Source organism: Budorcas taxicolor, chromosome 8 (genome assembly GCF_023091745.1).
Source record: "Budorcas taxicolor isolate Tak-1 chromosome 8, Takin1.1, whole genome shotgun sequence".
Lineage (NCBI taxonomy): Eukaryota > Metazoa > Chordata > Mammalia > Artiodactyla > Bovidae > Budorcas > Budorcas taxicolor.
This window is the reverse complement of record NC_068917.1, coordinates 62,416,240-62,438,442: the sequence shown is the minus strand read 5'-3', so window position 1 is coordinate 62,438,442 and position 22,203 is coordinate 62,416,240. Positions and strand designations below refer to the sequence as shown.

Sequence of the window (22,203 nt, the reverse complement as noted above, 5' to 3'; positions counted from 1 at the left end):
TGGAAGACTATTACCATAGTCTAAGCAGTAAAGAGAACATGAATGCAGAGAGGAACAGAGAGGGGACTGATAAAAGATGTCACAGAGAGAAAAAGAGCAAGATCTGGCAAATGATCTCATGTGGGAGGTAAGAGAGAAGGAAGAATGACACCATAATTTTGAGTGGGTGAACTAGCAAAATGATGGTGATGTTAATACAAACAGAGAACAAACGAAGAGGAACAGGCCCAAAATGGAAGCCTCAAACATTGAGATATTGTGGTGACAATAGTAGTAGATATGAAGGATAGAACCTAAGGGAAAAAGGGAGGGTGAGAAGTATATATTTGGGAATCATCTGCTTGAAAGGCTTGTTGGGAGTCTACTGGCTGCCCAGCATGGAAGCCAGGATCAAGCACAGTACTGGCCATAGAGCAGTTCAATTAGTGTGTATCAATTAATGACTGGATTAGAGGCTCAGGAGATACAGATTTGAGATTAAAAAAGATGCCTGAGGAGGAGAGTGTAGAAAGAGACAGACACAGACAGGAAAGGAGGCGAGCAAGGTAACAAAGAACTAGAAGAACCCATGAAAACAGGGAGCTACGAGTAAGGAGTTTCAAAAGTTACTGAGGAATGCCACAGAGTAAAATGAGAATAGAGACTGAAGTATCTGACCAAAAAAAGTGTTTAATATTTAACTTAATGATTAATATTTCTATCTACTCTCTGGCCTACAAGCTCCTAAATAATAAGAAAATGCTGGGAACTTCTCTGGTGGTATAGTGGTTGAGAATCCACATGCTGTGGGTCAATAAGCCCACATGTCCCAACTACTGAGCCTGTGTGCTGCAACGGAAGACCCAGAGCAGACAAACATTTTTTTTTAATTCTTTTAAAAAGAAAATATCTTACAAATAGCCCCAACAGTACCCAGTGTACCTACTTATTAGCTGACTTGATTTTTTTTTAATGGAATAACTATATTAGCTGCTTCCTTTTAAATAACTTTTGCAGATGAATTCTGTCTTACAGAGCAAGAATTCCTTCCCAGACAGGATCAAATGCTCCCAGTCGCTGGATAGTCACATAAGTAGCAAGAGTCAGAGAAAGCAGGAGAAAGCAAGAAGGGCTGCTTTGTTACTTATTCCATACACATTTACAAAGTACTTCTCTTTGCTGACACTATGTCCAGAAAATACCACCAGCAAGAGTGAAGGCCTGCTACCAGAACCTGACACCCTCCTCTGACTCTAGGTGGGCTAATGATATGACAGCATTCCTCAGAAATGTTCCAACATACTCCTCAGAAACCAGAGCCAAACTCCATCCTTTGAAACAAGGCGTCCCAAACCCCAGTCCCAGATGTGACGTCTTATAATTCTCAAGGTTCACTCACAGTTTAGAATGAGATCTAAGGTTTGCAGAAGAACAATCACTGATAATCACCCAGATCCAGGACATAAATGGGTCCAGAATATTTCAGAGAAATGTTAAGCATTTCGCCTGACAAGTACACAAAAACAGCTCTTGGAAAGTGTTTCCACAGTGCCCAGGGTAGCCTTTGGCCTGTTCTCCCAGGCTCCTCAGGGTAAAGCACTCCACAGATGTTTTTCCTTGCAGGTCCCAGAGAAGCACCATATATAGACAGCCTCATCTGAGAGATCTGCATAGCAAGTTATCCCAGGAACACCACGCCATCTGTAGTCTAGAGCCCTGTAAGAGCCTGAAATCCTCGGGACTGGCTCCATGCCACTTCAACCATCGGAAGCAGCTTCACCGGGTTCCCATTTGGCAGCAAAGCCTCCAGCTGTGCTCCCCAACATCTTTGGCGGGTCGCTAAGGCCTAGGCTAGGGAGGTCATGAGAAAGCCCTGACAACACTTCAGTAATCAGAACCCCACTGATGACTTAGGCAATTGTGTATAAAGCTCTGCCCTCAAAAATGCATTTTTCTATGATCTCACCAAAACTCTAAGAGGGGACAGTTATTGTCCTAATTTTACAGCTAAGGAGACTAAGAAATAGGAAGTACTTTGTTCTCTCAGATTTCAAGACTAAGCTACTGCAAGGACCTAGTTCTTTGTATTTCTAGTTGAGTCCTAAATTTTATTAGTAATAGGGATAAGAGTAAGCAAATACAAAAGGCACTGGATATCATGCATGGGTCTGCATCCAGCAGCCTAGAGAGCATATTTCCCACCAACTAGACCTTGGGAAATAAAAGATTCTCAGTTGAGAAACACTGATGCTTCTAAGCCATCTTCTTCCCCCTTCTGCCCAAGTTTTTGTCTGCTAGGGCTGCTATAACATACTACTACAGACTGGGTGGCTTAAGGAACAGAAATTTATTCTTACAGTTCTGGAGGCTAGGGGTCCAAGATCAAGGTGTCAGCAAGGCTGGTTCTTTCTGAGGCCTCTCTCCTTGGCTTATGTAGACAGCCATCTCCTCTCTGTCTTCACAAGACCTTCCTTCTGTGTATGTGTGTGTCCTAATCTCTCCTTACAAGGATACAGCCAGATTTCAGCAGGGCCCATCCAAAGTACCTCAGTTTATTGTAATTATCTCTTCAAAGGCCCTATCACAAAATACAATCACATTCTAAGTCACTGGGTATTACAACTTCAACATAGGAACCAGGGAGTGGAGGGCAATTCAGCCCATAACAGGTAGAAAAGGTAAAATCAGAGCTTTCAAGAATTTAAAATGAAAATTCATGAGGAATTTAAAAGGCAGGGGAATAAAGGCTACAATCTAGAACCACAATCCAGGCACCCTGGTGTTTTCCTTTCTTGTGTCAAGAGTCTTTGGACTAGAGTAGAAGGAACATTCTAGTTGTTGGCTTTAGAGAAAAAGAATTAAGCCAATCTCAGCTTTCATCCCTTCTCTGGCCTGCTGCCTACCTGACATGGAGTACATGAGCAGAAGGACCATTTGAGTCCTTTCTGGATATTTCTGCTCAGTTCAGTGCAGATGGGAGAAGAGGTAGAGGGCTTTTCTCTGTGTATAAAAGAATACGTAACAGCTTAATTTCTTAAGGATGTCATTACTATTACCCATTCAGCTTCATCTCTGGAACTTCCCTCTGCCTAGTTTTTACCAAAACAGTTAAATTCCAAAGACTGAGCTAGATTTGTATATTAAAATAACAGAACAGGAGGTGCTGAGACTATCAGGCTGTAGCAAGACCTAGCAGCTCAAGGGCATGCTTTTATAACTAACAAACTGGGCAAGTTTCTTCCACACCCTGTAAAAGCAGACAACATCTTACTGCTTTAGAGGCTCGGGTGATATTGCCAATTTCCTCACAGACGTTTAAGAAGTGAGCAGAGAGAATTCAGAAAAGGGAGACTGAAGAGACACCAGAGAATACTAGAGATGGTTTCTTAGATGTAAAAACAAGAAGGAGCGTGCAGGCACATCAAATACTACAGTGAGTCCAATAAGATAAAGACTTGAAAACCACAGGATAAGGTAGCTACAGACCTTCACAAACACAGATTTAATGAACTGACAATGAAATAATCTGGGAAAACCTTTCCTCAAGTGTATGCCTTGGAAAATAACTCCTACAGGATGCTTTTTCAAATCAGAGTTTCATAGTTTAAAAAGTTTAATGCTCTGTATTTTTCCCCCTCTTGAAGAATCACAACAAACCTAAATATATTCAAGTTTCTGAGAAGTCCTGTGATAAAGCCATCTGTTTATGTTGCACTCTATTGGAACTCAGTGTTTTCCAAATGTCTTGGACCATAAAACTCTTTATCAAATGATAAAGAATCTACTAACATTTCTAGAAAATGGAGTCCTATGAAACACACTTTGGAAAACAGGGTTCTAAGATGACGGTGGTAGATACTAGTATTAAGAAGGCTCTGGAGTTAAATAGGTCTGGATTCAAATCTGGTTCTAACTCTTATCACACAGGTGATCCTGGACAAGTTTCTTTCTAAACCTCAGTTTCTTAATCTACAAATAGGCCTAATAACATAAGCCTAATTCACAGAATTATTGTAGGGATTCACTTAGATAATGCATGGAAAGCACTTAAAATAATAGTCTTCAATAATGATTACTATGATAATGATGATGCAAGGACTATGGAAAGTAATTGAGATTACAAGGAAGACTGTGATGTATATACTAACGTTTTCAATGACTGAATGGGGAGCTATGCAAAAGTTGAGGTCTAATTTCAACAAGGAAGGCAGGTGTGAGAACACTTTATGCAAGGATCTAGTAATGGCCTTGAAGTGGCAGAGAAAGCCAGAGAAAACCAAACCTCATTCCTCATCTGGTAATACATGGGGCATTTTCAAAAAGGCATAGTCTCTACACAAAAGGGCTTTAATGAACTGTCAGGTTTAAGGCAGTAAAGAATGTATCTGTACTGGTCTCAGATATCAGGTAAGGACTCCACAGTTTTCCAAAGGACAGACAGGGCCTGGAGGGCTCTTGTCTAAGAGAGGTCTCTCTAATCTGTGAAGCGGCAGTAGGGCCTGTTCTTAGGTAGGGCTTACCATAAGTCTGAAGTGGGGTGCTAAAAGCTGTGGTTAAGAGAGATCCAAAAGTATTGGGGTTTACTACAGGATTTGTATTGCAACATTGTGGAAGCAGCAAAATGTCAGAAACAACCATCTAATTGAGATCCATCAATAGAGAAGAGAGTACACAAACTGTAATACATCCACAGAAAAAAATACTATGCAGCTATTTTTAAAATGCAGTAGCTCTTTAGGACAGGGAAAAATCTTCAAGATGCAACAATAAATGAATAAAAAGTGAAGGACAATGTATGCAATACACACAGACACATGCTTATAAACGCAGTTTACCTCCCGACTGATTCATAAGACACAGGTAACAAAGAGATGGGGGAAATGGCCTGGAAGTCTGAAGCAGGAGGAAAACTTTACATTATACATATCTTTTTCATGTAACTTTACATTTTTCTATTTATTATTGATTCAAGTCATTCTTTAGTTTTTTGTTTTTTTTTTAGTGTTACAATAGCAATTGTTAGGGAGAAGGCTGAGAGATTTTGAGAAAAAGGAAGGATAACTGTGGTCTCCATGAGGGCAAAAAGCTGAGGTAAGAAAAGTTAAGATAGGCAGACATGAGCAAAATTCCCAGAGTTTAAAATTACAGAAAAAGTGCTTTCCTTGTGCAACTAAGCCTAAGACATGGGGTCCTCAAAGGCCCTCCCTTGAACCTCACTATTTTCTGAAGAGGAATTAATTTTTTAGGGCTTCAGCAGCAGCACAAGGTGCATGTCTCTTTGCTGGGGAGAGAGTCACAGTCAGAAGAGAACTTTGCAGGAGAGAGTCAGTTTGTTCTGTCTTCATGATCTTTCTTGAGAAAATGTCGATTCATCCCTCAAGCTAACCAGCTGCAATCTTGGACCTCTTGGGATGGCTCCATTTAAACACGAGCCCTCTAATCTATTTGCTCAGTTCCATCTCTGCCACTGACTCTCCTCCATCAGCTTTCTTTAGCAACCTAAGAACTTCTGTCAAGTCTTCCTCATGGCCTACCTCCATGCCATCTCCTTCACTGTCCTTTCCACCTGGAACACCCACCCACCTGCTGCCACCGCAGTCTCTGTTTCTAGAGCTAAAAAGTCTCACCTCCTCCCCCAGATTTTTCTGCAGCTAAGCCAAATAAGGTACAGAATCACATCCATTCCACCCACACTACCAACATTACTGCCTCAACAGCATTAGCAATGTCAAACACTCATTAAGTACACATGGCCAGGTACTCAGTCAGCCCAGATACAGACATGACCAATATGACCTCTTCCCTTAAGTTGCTTATAGGAATGGCATAAGGGTAGCTAGGTCCATATGGCACTTTCTTAAAGTCTATTGAACGCACTATCAGCTAAAGAAGTGTAAAAGATCTAAAAACCTATGGCAAATACTCAAATCACAAGTAATGAAAAAATGCAAATTAAAACAATGAGATACCATTCTTCTTCTGCCAAATTGACTAAAAATTTCTAAAACAGTAACACTCAATCTTGGTGCAAGACATTCAATTACTGAAAGTATAAATTGGAAAAACTTTTCTGAAAACATGGGTAGAAGTTTATCACAAACCTTTAAAAGGTGTGCACTTTTAAACTCAGCAATTTATCTGACTACTTTGAGAAAGCTAAGTTAAATAATCAGAAATGAAAAGAAACTTATGTATAATGATATTCATCATAGCATTATTTACAACAGTAAAGAAATAAGAGGAATTGTTAAGGAACATCTACATGATGGAATACTGGAATCTACCAATAATCATTAAAACATGTTTTTGAAAAATATTTAATAACTCAGAATAAAGCTTACAAGACAATGCCTAAGGGAGAAAAATTCTAAATTCACACAGAGAAATATAAACTCTGTTAACTTTATATTAATGTATATATAAATCATATAACATAGCTAACTTCAATAGTTAGTATTTTGCAGTTATTGCCTTTAGGTGCTAGGCCTTGGGAAACTTTCTTTTTAAAGAATTACGAGAAGATAAAGAAGTACAGGGAGATTTCTGTGGAAATGCTAATGGGCTTTTCTGACGACTTAAGCATCCATAAAAGACTGGCTAAACACTCTGCCAGGTTCTATATTGAGCTCTAGAACAGCAGCAATAAAAAGCATAGCCCTGGCATTCAAAGATCTTACAAGTACACAGGATAGATGTAACAGTAAACAAGTAACTCCATTAAACGCAAATTTAGCCAAAGTACGGTAGTCTCTCCTTATTCCGGGGCTATGTTCCAAGACCCCAATGGATGCCTGTATGTATGCATAAATTAACAGTAATAATTAATGATAGAACAATTATAACAATACAGTTATCTCTCAGTATCCACAGAAAATTGGTTCCAGGACCTGCCATGAATATCAAAATCCAAGGATGCTCAAGTCCCACAATTGGCGTTTGGTATTCAAGGTTGTGCATCTGCAGATTCAACCAGACATTGCATAGATCTGCAGTGTTTATTTTTAAAAACCCACATATAAATGGATCCATGCAGTTCAAATCTGTATTGTTCAAAGGTCAACTTCATGCTGTAATAAAATTTATGTGAATGTGGTCTCTCTTGCTCTCTCTAAAACTGTAAAAACCTAATGCTTTTTCTAATTTTACTAAGCATTTATCACACACTATGACCACAACTTTTGCAGTTTGAGGTGTGACAGCAAAACTAGCATGAATTTCTTTTTCCTTCTTACCAATTCCATGGTTAGAAGATTCATCCTAACCATAGATTTTAGCCACCTCAGTGTATCATTTTTTCTTTCCTTATTTTAAATTTACTTTTTAAAAAACTTTTTGTTTTGTATTGGAGTATAGCCAATTAACACTGCTGTGATAGTTTCAGGTGATAAAACAGTGAAGGGACTCAGCTATACATATACAAGTATCCATTCTCCTCCAAACTCCCCTTCCATCCAGGCTGTCATGTAACACTGAGCAGAGTTCCATGTGCTATAAAGTAGGTCCTTGTTGATTATCCATTTAAAATATAGAAGTGTGTATATGCCCATCCCAAACTCTCTAACTATCCCTCTTGCCTTTTAAAAATCAAGAACTTTCACCCATTTCTCTTAAAGGAAGCACTTTACTGCTTTTCAGTGGTATATATGAATTGCCAGACATATACACACACACTACTTTTATATAAGAATAACTAATAAGAACCTACTGTATAGCACAGAGAACTCTATTTGGTGCTCTGTAATGATTATACAGTGGAAGTGAGAAATAGATTTAAGGGCCTAGATCTGATAGATAGAGTACCTGATGAACTATGGACTGAGGTTCCTGACACTGTACAGGAGACAGGGATCAGGACCATCCCCATGGAAAAGAAATGCAAAAAAGCAAAATGGCTGTCTGGGGAAGCCTTACAAATAGCTGAGAAAAGAAGAGAAGTGAACAGCAAAGGAGAAAAGGAAAGATATAAGCATCTGAATGCAGAGTTCCAAAGAATAGCAAGGAGAGATAAGAAAGCCTTCCTCAGCGATCAATGCAAAGAAATAGAGGCAAAAAACAGAATGGAAAAGACTAGAGATCTCTTCAAGAAAATTAGAAATACCAAGGGAACATTTCACGCAAAGATGGGCTCGATAAAGGACAGAAATGGCATGGACCTAACAGAAGCAGAAGATATTAAGAAGAGGTGGCAAGAATACAACGAAGAACTGTACAAAAAAGATCTTCACGACCCAGATAATCACGATGGTGTGATCACTCACCTAGAGCCAAACATCCTGGAATGTGAAGTCAAGTGGGCCTTAGAAAGCATCACTATGAACAAAGCTAGTGGAGGTGATGGAATTCCAGTGGAGCTATTTCAAATCCTGAAAGATGATGCTGTGAAAGTGCTGCACTCAATATGTCAGCAAATTTGGAAAACTCAGCAGTGGCCACAGGACTGGAAAAGGTCCGTTTTCATTCCAATCCCAAAGAAAGGCAATGCCAAAGAATGCTCAAACTACCGCACAACTGCACTCACCTCACATGCTAGTAAAGTAATGCTCAAAATTCTCCAAGCCAGGCTTCAGCAATACGTGAACCGTGAACTTCCTGATGTTCAAGCTGGTTTTAGAAAAGGCAGAGGAACCAGAGATCAAATTGCCATTATCCGCTGGATCATGGAAAAAGCAAGAGAGTTCCAGAAAAACATCTATTTCTGCTTTATTGACTATGCCAAAGCCTTTGACTGGATCACAATAAACTGTGGAAAATTCTGAAAGAGATGGGAATACCAGACCACCTGACTTCCCTCTTGAGAAATCTGTATGCAGGTCAGGAAGCAACAGTTAGAACTAGACATGGAACAACAGACTGGTTCCAAATAGGAAAAGGAGTACGTCAAGGTTGTATATTATCACCCTGCTTATTTAACTTATATGCAGAGTACATCATGAGAAATGCTGGACTAGATGAAGCACAAGCTGGAATCAAGATTTCTGGGAGAAATATCAATAACCTCAGATATGCAGATGACACCACCCTTATGGCAGAAAGTGAAGAGGAACTAAATAGCCTCTTGATGAAAGTGAAAGAGGAGAGTGAAAAAGTTGGCTTAAAGCTCAACATTCAGAAAACGAAGATCATGGCATCCGGTCCCATCACTTCATGGGAAATAGATGGGGAAACAGTAGAAACAGTGTCAGACTTTATTTTTTGGGGCTCCAAAATTACTGCTGATGGTGACTACAGCCATGAAATTAAGAGACACTTACTCCTTGGAAGAAAAGTAATGACCAACCTAGATAGTATATTCAAAAGCAGAGACATTACTTTGCCAACAAAGGTCCATCTAGTCAAGGCCATGGTTCTTCCTGTGGTCATGTATGGATGTGAGAGTTGGACTGTGAAGAAAGCTGAGTGCCGAAGAATTGATGCTTTTGAACTGTGGTGTTGGAGAAGACTCTTGAGAGTCCCTTGGACTGCAAGGAGATCCAACCAGTCCATTCTGAAGGAGATCAGCCCTGGATTTCTTTGGAAGGAATGATGCTAAAGCTGAAACTCCAGTACTTTGGCCACCTCATGCGAAGAGTTGACTCATTGGAAAAGACTCTGATGCTGGAAGGGATTGGGGGCAGGAGGAGAAGGGGACGACCGAGGATGAGATGGCGGGATGGCATCACAGACTCAATGGACATGAGTCTGAGTGAACTCTGGGAGTTGGTGTTGGACAGGGAGGCCTGGCGTGCTGCGATTCATGGGGTTGCAAAGAGTTAGACACGACTGAGCGACTGAACTGAACTGAATGACCTATATGGGAATGAAGTGTAGAGAATGGATATATTGTATATGTATGGCTGATTCACTGTGAATCAGTGAATCAGCCGAAACTAATACAACAGAAACTAATATTTCATTGTAGAATGAACTACAGTATTTAATTAGTCTTTTGTTGATGTTCATTTGGTTGTTTTGGGCCATTTGCTGTAACAAACCATATTGCAAACGATTACCTTTTACATACATCATTTTGTTTGTGTTCAAATATATCAACTGCAGAAACTAATACAACATTGCAAATCAACTGTACTCTAATAAAAAATTAATAAAAAAATAAAAGAGGAAAGGTGAAAGAAGTAATGAACGGCTAGTATCACTACTCTTGTACTCTGGAGCCATTATTAAGTAAAATAATGGTTATCTGATCACAAGGACTACCATCTCATGACAGTCAATCAGAGCTGAGATGGTTACTAAGTGTTTAATGGGTGGGATATGCTGAACAAAGGGATGATTCACATGCAGAATGAGAAGGAGTGGGACAGCACGAGATTTCATCACACTACTCAGAAAAGCATTCAACTTAAAACTTAAGAATTATTTCTGGAACTTTCCATTTATTATTTCTGGACTGTGGCTAACTATAGGTAAACAAAACTGCAAAAGGCAAAACCAAAGATATAGGTGGGGGTCTACTCTATGCACAGAGTCTGGAAGTTTTATCCAAAAACTGACATCTGACTGGATATAAAAGATGTGGATGAACAGTTAGAGACACAGAGAAGGAGAAAGAGTATTTATTCCATGCCTGGAAACAGTAAGTACTTTGAACAAAAGATTTTATATATTGGAAATGTTGACTAAACAGAGTACGGAAAGAAGTAGCACTGGAAAGGAATATAGTCTATATCATTGCTTTTCAAATTCTTTCTGCAAAGGATCTGGTTTCTTTATTCCCAATATGTCATGACATTACTGGTAAGAGTTTAAGTTGGTGGAAGGCAGATACACTTTGAGCTAGTTATTAAAGTTTTTCACAAATATCCCAATCTATCTATTTCAAGGTATACCATTTGCTTGAAGTTATATATGATTATATATATAATTTGGTTAAGCCATAGAAATGTGAGCAAAAGTGACATACTGTATCTTCTGGGCCAAAGAGTAATCTGCTATGTTCTCTTTCATTTGTTATCTTTTCTTTCCCTCCACCATCAATATCGGCAATGTTCTAGAAGCTGGCTGATCACTTACCCTGGATTGCACAGAAGATAACAAAGTAGAACTCCTCAACATACAGGATGATAAGAAGCATGCGTAAAATACACCTTTGTTGTTTTAAGACACTGATAAATGGAGACCAATATTTATTGAAATTATAAATATATCCTCTCAGATATATTTGAACACAAACAAAATGATGTATGTAAAAGGTAATCGTTTGCAATATGGTTTGTTACAGCAAATGGCCCAAAACAACCAAATGAACATCAACAAAAGACTAATTAAATACTGTAGTTCATTCTACAATGAAATATTATGCAACCACTTAAAAAGAAAGAAGTTCTCTTAGAACTAATATGGAAGAATATCCAAGTGAAAAAACAAGATATTCCCTATGTGTATAACATACCTTTTTTTTGGGGGGGGGTAAAGAAAAAAGGGGGGGATTAGAATATAATTCATATTCACTTATACCTGCATAGGGAAATTCTATAAGAAAAAGAAACTAACAAAAAATTATTATCTTAGGGCAGATGGGTAGAACTTTCAATTACTCAGAAAAAAAAGTCCTTGGTGCCATACTTAACTTCTTACTGTCTCAAAACCTCAATCAATCTGCCAGCAAATCTCATCTTAAGTATAAATGGTATACTTCTGCCTCTATCTTCAGCTGTTATCAGATCCTTCTTTAAACTCTGGCTCCCCTTCCTCCTCTTGGCCACACCTAATCAGCTTTCAGTTACATGACCTGTGTTAAGAATATATTTACTACTGTTCCAGTATTCATTAAGTTGCAATCATTCTTGGTTACTCTTAAATAAAGCATGCTTTTCTCTAGATGATTCCAAGCTCTGGCAACTGCTTTTAGCTATCCTTGAGAGACTCTGAACTGCCTCTTAAAAGGCCTTAACAAACCGCTCCAATACATTCTTGTTTTTCTCATTCAGAACTCTTCTTCTACATGGAGGTTATTATTTTATTTTCCTTTATTATAATTATAAGACCCTTACTTTTAAAAAATTAGTAATAAAAAACTGATGAAAAAAAGAGAATTCTCTTCTTTATAGTAGTATGCCAACTAACGAATGTAGAAAGGATAATGGAAATAGAAAGTTACCATTTGGCAACCAGCGTTTGTGGTGGTAGATTCAGACAGAAGTCATACACGGATCCTTAGCCTGTACATGGAGATTTGATGAGAACGAGATACTGGCATCATCTCAGAGTACTGAACCACAAAACACTTATGAATTGCCAAGAAAAAATGGTGCCTAACAGTGGAGAAATCTGATTGATACAACCTTAACTAGGTGATTAAGGTTAACATTACAAGGGGTAGGACAGGCTGACAACATGTACTTTCTGATGCAATTCACTAAAAAGAGTCCAATATACCATTTTTGTGTAATCCCTGCCAAGGAAGTATGGCTTGAGTCTGGACATGAGGAAACACTAGATGGACCCAAAGTGAAGAATACAAAGTGAAGGCCTATAGTATCTGTCAAAAACAAGAGGAACTGTTTCAGAGTAAAGGAGATTAAGAGACAAGATTATTAAATGCAACATGTTAGCCTGAGTTGTATCCTGGACCAGAGAAGAGACATTGTTGGGATAGTTAGCAAAATTTGCATGGGGTTTTGATGACAGCGTTGTCACTGTGGATTTCTTGGTTACAGTGGAGAGTAGCCTTGCCTTTTTGGAAAATACAAAAAGGAAAACATCATGCCTCTCCCTTTCTCTCAAATGGTTCAGCAAAAGATTAGTCATTATGGATGCAGGGTGAGAAAGTAAAAATAATACAAAATGTCAACAACTGGGGCACTTTGGTGAGCAGGATATGGGAGTTCTTTACACTACTGTTTTGTCAACTTTTCTCTTAAGTTTTAGGTTATTTCAAAATAAATTACTTTTAAAGTGTGTTTACACAGGTAAGCATGCTTTCATTTTTAACAGCGGCCAGGTATTATACTACTGACAGCCACTTGTCATCATTTAAAAACCACCTTTCTGCCTGAAGACTGACTACTGAAACACAGATAAAGATACTCCAAACTTGTAACACTGAAAATGAAAAATATTTCTATTTTTACTTTTTTACATTAGTTTAATGTGTTGATGTTTTGGACCTTAAATGAGGGGACCCCACAGAAACTCTGGAGTAAAATTTCCAACCCTGTAAAAGTCAGGCAGTGGCACTTGAACTGGCTGGCCAAAGGAAACAACTAACCCTAAGAGGCCCTGAAATAGTCTCCTATCCTAAACTCGAAATAGCCTCACCGATGATAGTAGTACCAAATTAAATAGACCCACCAGGTCTATTTGAGTTCCATTATTTAGGGTAGAAGGAAGTCAACAGCTACCTCCCCATCTCTTAAGGCTCTAGCTTACTTGTCATGCATTCCCAGAAGCACACTATAATATGACTAATCACTGGCTGCTTCTTCAGCACCATATGTCTCCCAGTTTCAAAGAAAGAACTGTCCCAGCTAGAACTGGAACAACAGACTTCCTACCTCCTGTAGCTGGAGTCGAACCTTGGTAACTGCTCGGATCCAGTGCGCTCTGGCTTGGGTAAATGGCGAAGATGCAGTCTCCTCAGGAAAACTTGTAACAGAGAAAAGAATGTTCCTTAAGAATAAGCCCAGGCCACAGGATGACAGTGCTCAAGTCAAAACTGCCAAATACCTAAAATTAAAAGGTTTGCATTCATGCCTATACTTGTCTAGTGATTCAAGCCACTAAAACAGCATATCCTGAACATCCAACATGAAAAAAATTCTTCTCTAAAATGACAATTGCTTTTAGCTTTTCATCTGTTCTTTTTCTTTCTTTCCCTTTTTCCACTCACCTGACGAGGCAGCTCACTGGAACAGTTAGGGGTCAGGATACTAAAAGCAGTGACAAGGACCCTAAGTCAGTGGCTAACATGGAAACGGTGCAGAGGGGCATGGAGTAGGCCTCTTCCCCACCTCTCAGGATCGCCACTCTCCCTTAGGGGCTCTACATAGCATCCTTGGGGCAGAACTGTGTTCCTGCAAACCCTTCCTACTCCACTAAGTATTTTGGAAGGCCTATCAATTCCTAGTCTACATCAAAGCACTAAGAAAGAAGGCAGAGCCCTCCTCCTGCTGTGATCTTGTTCCTTGAGCTGCCTCAGGAACATGCTAAGTGCAGGGAACAATACACATAACAAAGGAGCTCTGAGGCAGAAACACTAGCCTATATTAAACAAATAATCATCTAGGTTTTGCCTGTGGAATAGCGGTTCATTCTTGGTGATGATGCTTCTCCCCTCGCTCACTGGCATCTATTGCCAAGGCAGTAAACAAGAAACCACCATACAGACACACAATATATATGCTAGGCACTGATGCCACTTCATTGCGTCAGTTGTTTTAAAGCATCTGCGGGCCCTTCTGAAACCAGCCTAGATGTCACTTGCACAGCTAGGATCTGGGATGACAAAGCCTGAGAGAAGGATGGGCACTTCTGCTGCTTGACCAAGAACTCTACCCAGACAATAGCATCTTTAAAGTCCAAGGTCTACAAAGAGCTATCTTTTAGTGAGTTGTCAATCCAGTTAAAAAAAAAGCTGGTCCAGAACTCAGTCTCTCTGATGTCTTGTCTACTAGATGAGCCACCAGAGATGATTAAAAATCAGGAAAACAAACAGAAAATAAGTTTCTACCTTCGAGTGGTACAGCAGAGGCATCAACTGTTTTCTAACTTTTACCATATAATCAGTGTTCGCTGCTCTGATCTTCCCATGACCTTGAAATTTGAGAATTTAAGTCACACCTAGCTCTTGTCACTCTACTCCAGTGGTTTTCAATTAAGGACAGTTTTGCCCCTCAGGAGAACTCTGGCAATAATATCTGGAGACATGTCTGGTTGTCACACCGAGAGCTGCTACAGGCATGTAGTGTGCAGAGGCCAGGCACTAAACATTCTACAAGGCATACAGTAGCTCCCCATAACAAACAATAATCTGGCTCGCGGAGTCCCCTAATGGCCTAGTGGTTACGATTCAGTGCTTTCACTGTGGAGGCCTGAATTTGACCCCTGGTCAGGGAACCATACCACATGCCGAACAATGTAGCTAAAATATCAAAAACAAAACAAAACAAAACAAAAAAACGAAGAAAGAATTATCTGGCTAAAAACGTTAATAGTGCCAAGACTGAGAAACCCTGCTTTGCCCCAACCTATCAGCAACTCACTGACCAATTTAGCTCAACAATAACAATACTCAAACTCAGTACTAAGCTTCATTATGTGACTATTAAAAGGACAAATTTAAAATTTTCCTTCTTCTGGGTATCAACTGCCAGACATACTGCTAGGCCCCAGGGAGACAGAAAGGTGATTTAGATTTGGCTTCTAGATCGATTCTTTAACTGTCTCCCAGATTAGTCAAGGAAAAAAACAAAAATGAAAAACACTGTTCACCAAAAAAAATTAAAACATTAATAGGCTAGGAAGCCTGTTTTATTCGAAGCAGCTCCTCTGAATGAAATAATCTGCAGGGCTCAGGTCAGTTCCAGACTCAGAGGTTGTCATATATGGGGTCAACTAGTAAGCCAAGAACTACAGACTCTAGAAGACCTGGTATACTGCAGCTACAACGTTCTTCAGAGATCCTTGAAATATTTTGGTAATTACACCAGAAAACAATGGAAGCAGTGCAGAGGTAAGCCTCAGTATCCGGATCACAACCATACCCAGCTGCAGGGAAACAAACAGCAATTGCATTCTGTCAGCAGTACCATAGGGCAGGTACTGAGGATACCATATGAGCTCCTCAAGGTAGCCATGACCTACCTCTCCTGGGGGCCTCGGACAAGGTCTCTGTGTAGCACCATATCTGGGGGTGGGTGGGCTGTGGCATCTTCTTTCATCTCCTTGGGTTCACACAATCCCCCTTTCTCCTCTTCACCTGTCACCTCCAAGGCTTTCTCTTGTTCTCCAAAACCCACTTGGCCATCTCTGGAGAGGCTACTAGAGCTGTGGCAGGAATGAATGGAGTCCCTCTCCCGACGGTCATCATCTTGTTCATGACACTGGTCCAGTTCACTTAACTGAGAGCTTCCTTGACTCACGTTACAGGAGGAGCCATACCTACTACTGCTGGTGGGGCTGTGAGAATGAGAGGAGGACAGATTAGTAAATAAATACAAACTAAAGACTGGAACAAAATAATGAATGAATCCAGGAAATAATGATTCTATCAGTGGCAAGGATCACAAACAGGAGGTTCCTGGGAAGAGAGGAGCAAAGTTCACATTCTAAAAGAACTAGGCTCTATTCAGCAAAATCACAACAAGGAAAAACAACACAGCATGCTGGGTTCTCCAACAGCACTTAGCCCCAACCCTGCAACTGACTTTGAAGAATTCTTTATCTTAATCTGCTATTTTCTAAATAGGATTAAGAATTTTTCAAATAGTCTGTTTATGCCTAAAATTCCCTGCTCGAACTTCTTAAAAACAACCTGTCCAGTGGCTGTAATCAAAGTTTTCTAGTTTTCACAAAGTAAAATGGATGGATGAACTCTACTCCCTTTTTCTGTTACCTATTAAATTGAGAACTCTTTTCTTCCTCTCCAATTGGAAATATAAAGGTCTGTTCCTCAGAATGTGCAAAGGAAAGTGAACATGTTCCTTCAATTGTCCCTCAACCATCTGCACAAGGTAATGGAAGCCAAATAGAGGCTAGGACAAAGAAATTCCTCAGGGAGAATGGTCTCATTGACATGAATGTTACCGTGGTATCCCTGGCAGCATAGGAAGTATCCCAGAGCCATCTATAACTGAGTTCTTCTCAGGTCATGGCTCAGTTTTGGACAAAATGGACACAGTCCAACTCCAAGATCTGAGTCAGGGCCACATTAATGCATTTTTGTTCCTGAAGAGAGACCAGAACAACCCCCTCTCTCAACCACCTGAATTCCCATACCCAGAAAGGAAATTTGTTCTCCTGGTATAAGAGGCATAGAGAAAGTGGCAGTGAATTGTGACTGTATAGAAAGAAGAGCATTCAGAAGTTACTTCCTTGAGCCATGTACTGAATTTTAAGGATTCAGTCCTATTCAAAATAGAGGGACTTGGGGATGATCTACATGACCTATCCTAGCCCCATCTAGATTGTTCCATCCCAAGTCAGGGGCCCTTCATTTTAATTCTGCGGGGACAATAGACAGGAATTCCCTTGCCAAAGAGTCAGGCTTTAACTAAAGGGCTAATGTTTATTGTTTTCTAGTGTTATTTTCCCTCCGGTTCCTCCCAATTATCTGGTGTTTCCAGGCTGATTTCTGATTTTTCACCCCATAGCAGTAGGAGAGGTACCCAGGCTACTGTGCTGAGTAGTTCCTAACACACAATCTCCAAAGTATTTGACCAACTTCTTTGGACTGCTTTGGGCCAGTGTTCAAGGCAGCACTCTTAAACTGTCCTGTATGGTGCTTCCTCTTAGGAGAAATAATAGTACACGTTGTGATTCATGGGGTCGCAAAGAGTCAGACACGACTGAGCGACTGAACTGAACTGAACTTGCAGCGGGACCCTGTACACTGCTCCACCACAGAGCACAATGCTCCACAGCAAATGATAGCCCTGAGCTCCTGCGAGACTCTACCAAAAACACCTAACAAACACCAGTCTCATGGGTGATAAAATTCAGAAACTGCAAGAAGCTATGCAAATCCATATGGAATAGGATATACAGTATAGATTATTCCAAGCCATCCTTTGCATTTTATATTCTACTTAGTAATCTCATTGCCACTGGAGAAAGCATCTTAGAAGACTTGGAAAAGCAAAGCAAAGTAGATCTCTCCCAGCTATTACAGATACAGGTGTTCAAGGCCCAAGGAAGCATTCAAACCTATCACATAGCTATAATTATTAATAATATATACCACTCAATGACTTGCTGCCTCTTCTTGCCCTCCCTTCTCCCTTCTACGTTATTCAAGGCAGAGCAAGCCAGAGTAAGTAAATCCCAGAATTTAGCCTTTCCTTTAAGCAGGAAGCGCATTGTTCCAATAAGTGAATTGTATTTGGTAGAGAGAAGAGATGACAATATCCACATATTATCTCTTGTTACTTAATGCCTAACATGAAGCTCAGGTGCTGGGAAAGACACAAGGAGGATAAAAAGCAGGCTATGGTTAAGCTACCACTAAGTCATTGCATCATAAATGGTCAATTCCTTAAAATCATTTATGATGCTTTAGTTGAGAACAGGCCTTTTGCTGGTCTTTGGTTCCTTGATGTCCAGCAGAGTAATTGGCTGCTGTACATTTGAAACAGAGCCAGTGCTAGCAGGCTCTGCCTCCTCTTCATGTGTTTCTGGTTGAAGTAGCTCAGAGACAGTGCAGTGTTCTTCCTCATGATTCTCTGAAGGACAGATATCTTTGGTATCCTTGTCTTCTCCAGATGCTGGGATTTCTTGCTGGTTTTCCACTTCTCCAGGCCTTGAAAGCTCCTGAGTACTTACACGTTGCCCAGCCCCCAGCTGCTCGAAGGTCCCAGTGGGCTGAGCCTTAGCTGGCTCAGCACAGGCCCCAGACATTTGAAAAGACTCCAAAGTTTTGTCAGTCTCACCAGATTTAAGGTCTTGATCACTGCTTATAACCAAACCTGGAGAGGAGGATTCTGCAGGCATTTGTTCAGAGTCCCCTTTGTTCTCTTTCAGCCATGGAAATGAAAGATCCAGCTTCTTTCCAAACCTTAGTTTTGAATCGCTTGCCACTACACTACTCCCCTTCCCCTCACTACCTCCCTCAAAGAGAGTTGACAACTTCTTAAAACTGGACATTAAACCAGTCTCTGCTGCTCTACTGCCAGTGGAGGAAGGTGAGGAAAAGAAAGAGCTCAGTGATTTCCCGTAGTCAGCAGCAGAAGATGGGAAATGGAGCTTTGGCCAACTGGTCACGTTTGGGATTGGCTGCTCCATTTCCTGAGGGACTGCAGGTGAGTCTTTCTGGGCATCAAGTATCTCACAATGTTCTTTGGCACAAAGCACAGGTTCCTCCAGTGGAGGGTGAGAAATGTACCCTTGGGTTTCCGGTGTGGCACTCTGGCTGACACTTGCCTCACTGAACAGCACTGTTTCTAGTGAACTGGCTGCCTGTAGCTCTAAGAAGTCTTGGTTTGCAGAGATGGATTGCATATCTGGCTCTGGCTCAAGAGGAAGAGGTGGCTGAACTGGAGGAGGAAGCTCTTTGGCAATCCAGGTAGGATCTGGATGCAACTGCATTGGCAAAGGGATATGCTCTGCTTCCAATGATGCCTCTGTGTCCGTAGCCTGCAGCATCCCCATGTCTCCTTCATTGCTCAGAGACAATACTCCTTGCCCAGTATCATCCCCTGAGACAGAAGATGTACCCTCAATTGTTTCAGAATGTTGGGGTTCTGGAATATTATTGTTTTCCATTTCAGTTGTTAATTTAGGATCATCTGTCAAGGTCTCCAAGTCTGACTCTGCACTAACCACTCTCATTCCACAGTCACTGACCATAGGTTCTGAACTGAGTGCTCCCAAGGTAACTTCTTTACATAAATTTTCTGGAGGTACTGACCCTACAGTATCTTTGAGACTACCATTTTGAAGCAATGCAGTAGCTGCAACAGATGATTCTTGTTTCCATGTCTCTGGTTTGGGACTTTTAAAAATTCCAAATAACTCACCTTTGAGAGGCTGAGATGACGTACCAGAAGAAAGAGAGAAAAAAGAATTTTTCTTTAGAGGTTTAGGAGAAGAGAAAAGTCCGGAGAACGTTTTGGAAGGTTCAATTAAGGACCCAGAGAAAGATTTCACTTTGGTCACAAACCCTGAAAGCATTTCTACTGAAGAGTCCAACACTGATTTGTCTTCCTCTTTATCTGCACCTTGACTCTGGAGGTGCCATGTATCTCCTGGCTCCACAGAGGAAGAAGTTGGCTCCAGGATCTTTGTTAAGACCTCATCAGGGGCCTTTTCTAATGGCAAATTCAACGGATCACTAGTAAATCTTTCATTTTGTTGGGAGTTAGTACAAGTGTCTAAATTGTTGAGCTTTTCAACCAAATGGCTATCATGGGAAAAAGAGCTGGTCAGTGAGTCACTCATGGATGCTTCTTGTATAAAAGCTTCTTCGTGGGTAGATATCTCAAGGCTCTCTGGACCAATGAGCAGTGTTTCAGTCTGTGCCTGAAATCCTGGTGAATGAGGAACAATGTCTTTTTGGGATTGATTTGTCTGGAAATCTGAAGATGTCCTTGGTCCATTACTGGAACCTAGTTTTCCTGGATCTTTCTCCTCTACGTTGAGCTCATCTGCAAGGGAGATCATCTCAGTGGTGTTGCTAATGGAAACACAAAAAGCCATTTGCTGTTCATGAACTACTTCCTGGACCATGCTATCTCCGTTGCCATTAGAACCTTCTTTAGTTATTGTACCACTCATGTCCACAAAAACACTTGGCTTCTTACAGGGCTGGGAAGTCACTGGAGCAGTAGTTGAAAGGTTCTGTTTGTTCCCAGGACTCTGCTGCTTTTCATCCAAAAAAGACAAGTTGAAGAAACTGAAAGAGCTTTTAGGAGAGGCATCCTTCTTGCTGCCTGAGTTAGCAGTGGGGAAAAAGGAAGGAAGTGTGAATAGCCCTTCTTCTTGAGATTTGGTTCTGGGTAGAGCAGTAGAGGCTCTGTTCTCAGATTTTTCAGATCCAGTCAGGAAAGAAAATATACTCTTTCTTGTTGGCAATTCTGGTTGGGAGGGAGATGTTGTAGCAGTTGAAAAACTGTGGTCTTTGTCAGAAAACTGATCTTGTTCATTTGAATTTCTTCTGCTCGGAATATCTAAAGATATTTTATCACTTCTTGGGACTTCTGTCACTATAGACCCACCACTGGTTTCTACTGAAGAATCTTTGGAAGAGTCTTTGAAACCTGTTGAGAAAGATGAATTTGGTGACTTGTAGGTTAGGTGGTTTCTGGAGGGTACCTCTTCTTCAGTCAAATGATCACCCTTGATGTCCTTAATTGCTGGTTCCTTTAGCTCACTGTCATCAATGGTAGTCTGCTTGTTCAGACCTCTAACTCGAACTTTCCCTTTAAAGAAAACTGGTGCAGCAGGAAAGTTCCCAATATCCTGTCTGGCTAGATGTGTGGCATCAGGACTAGACTTGACCTCTTCCTTATTAGTCACTGAAGAAACAGCCACATTTTCCGTTGTTTGTATAGGAGACATACTGCTTTTAAAGAAATCCCCTAGAGTACCAAAAAAATTTGAAACACCAGGAGATTCATTCTTTTCCTGAGATGATATCTTTCTATTTTTATCATTATTCTTTTCTAAACTTGGTGATCCTTCTTTATTTACTTGGGTTTTAAACAGGTTCAGAAATCCAGATGACTGCTTCTCATTTGCCGCTGCACTTACTGAAGGGTCTTCTTCCCGGCCAAAGAGCTTCAGTGCGCTTTTAAATAAAGTTCTCTCAGGCTCTTTGGAAGATTGGTCCTGGGGAGGCTTATAGTTCTTGTGTTCATCCCTGCTAAGCTGTGATATACGGGAAACTGAAACAGAGTCAGCTGTAATCATCTTGTCATCTTCTATATATGAATTATCCTGAGGAGTTGTTTGGCTTACCTGAAAAACAGGTTTTAACAAACTTTGCTTTTTCACATGCATGCTTTTATTTAAAGGGGATTCTTTCTTCATATTTTTAGTGAATTCTAGTTGCTGAACACTGGATACTATTTGTCTCTCTAAATCCTTCTTGAGAAGACTTTCTTCCTCATTTTGAGAGTTACTCTCTAGTTGCTTACTTGAGATTAATAACTGAAGACTGTCATTTGTTATCTCTGCTAAGTTTGACTGCTGATCTCTTTTCTCTGTGGCTGATGACTTTAAGGTTTCACTCTTCTCAAAATTCAAAGTATTTCCAATTGAAGCACCCAAAGCAGAAAATAACGAAGTCACTCTGTTTAATGATGACATCTCTTCTGTTTGCTGTGGGATGTTAGCCTTATTTTTAGGAAATGTGTTAGTCTTACCTTCTGAAGAGGAAGCTTCTTCAGAAGAAGACTGGATGCAATGGAAACTAGAAAGGTTAACTGATGAATCCTTAGAGAGAGGCTGATGTTTATCTCCCTTTATAATTTCGTTTTTATTTAAGACATGATTACCAATAGTTTGGGGCTGATTTCTGAGATCCAATATACATTCAGAGTCTTCAGAACCACATGGCCTTTCTTTAAAAGC

The 22,203-nt window shown here is 40.4% G+C and overlaps 1 protein-coding gene across 4 annotated transcripts in view; it reads right to left on the bottom strand.

The window, feature by feature from the left end:
* Nucleotides 1-22,203, bottom strand: part of UNC13B (unc-13 homolog B) — a 218,576-nt gene that overhangs the window by 72,520 nt on the left and 123,853 nt on the right. For all 4 annotated transcript variants that reach the window (XR_008199822.1, XM_052645020.1, XM_052645022.1 and 1 more), the window contains exons 9-10: nt 15,781-16,095; nt 13,473-13,563 (exon numbers count right to left, since the gene is read on the bottom strand). Coding sequence is in view for 3 of the 4 variants with exons in the window: in XM_052645020.1 (XP_052500980.1) it covers nt 13,473-13,563; nt 15,781-16,095 (406 nt within the window). In the remaining variant the exon portion in view is untranslated. The remainder of the gene's footprint in view (nt 1-13,472; nt 13,564-15,780; nt 16,096-22,203) is intronic.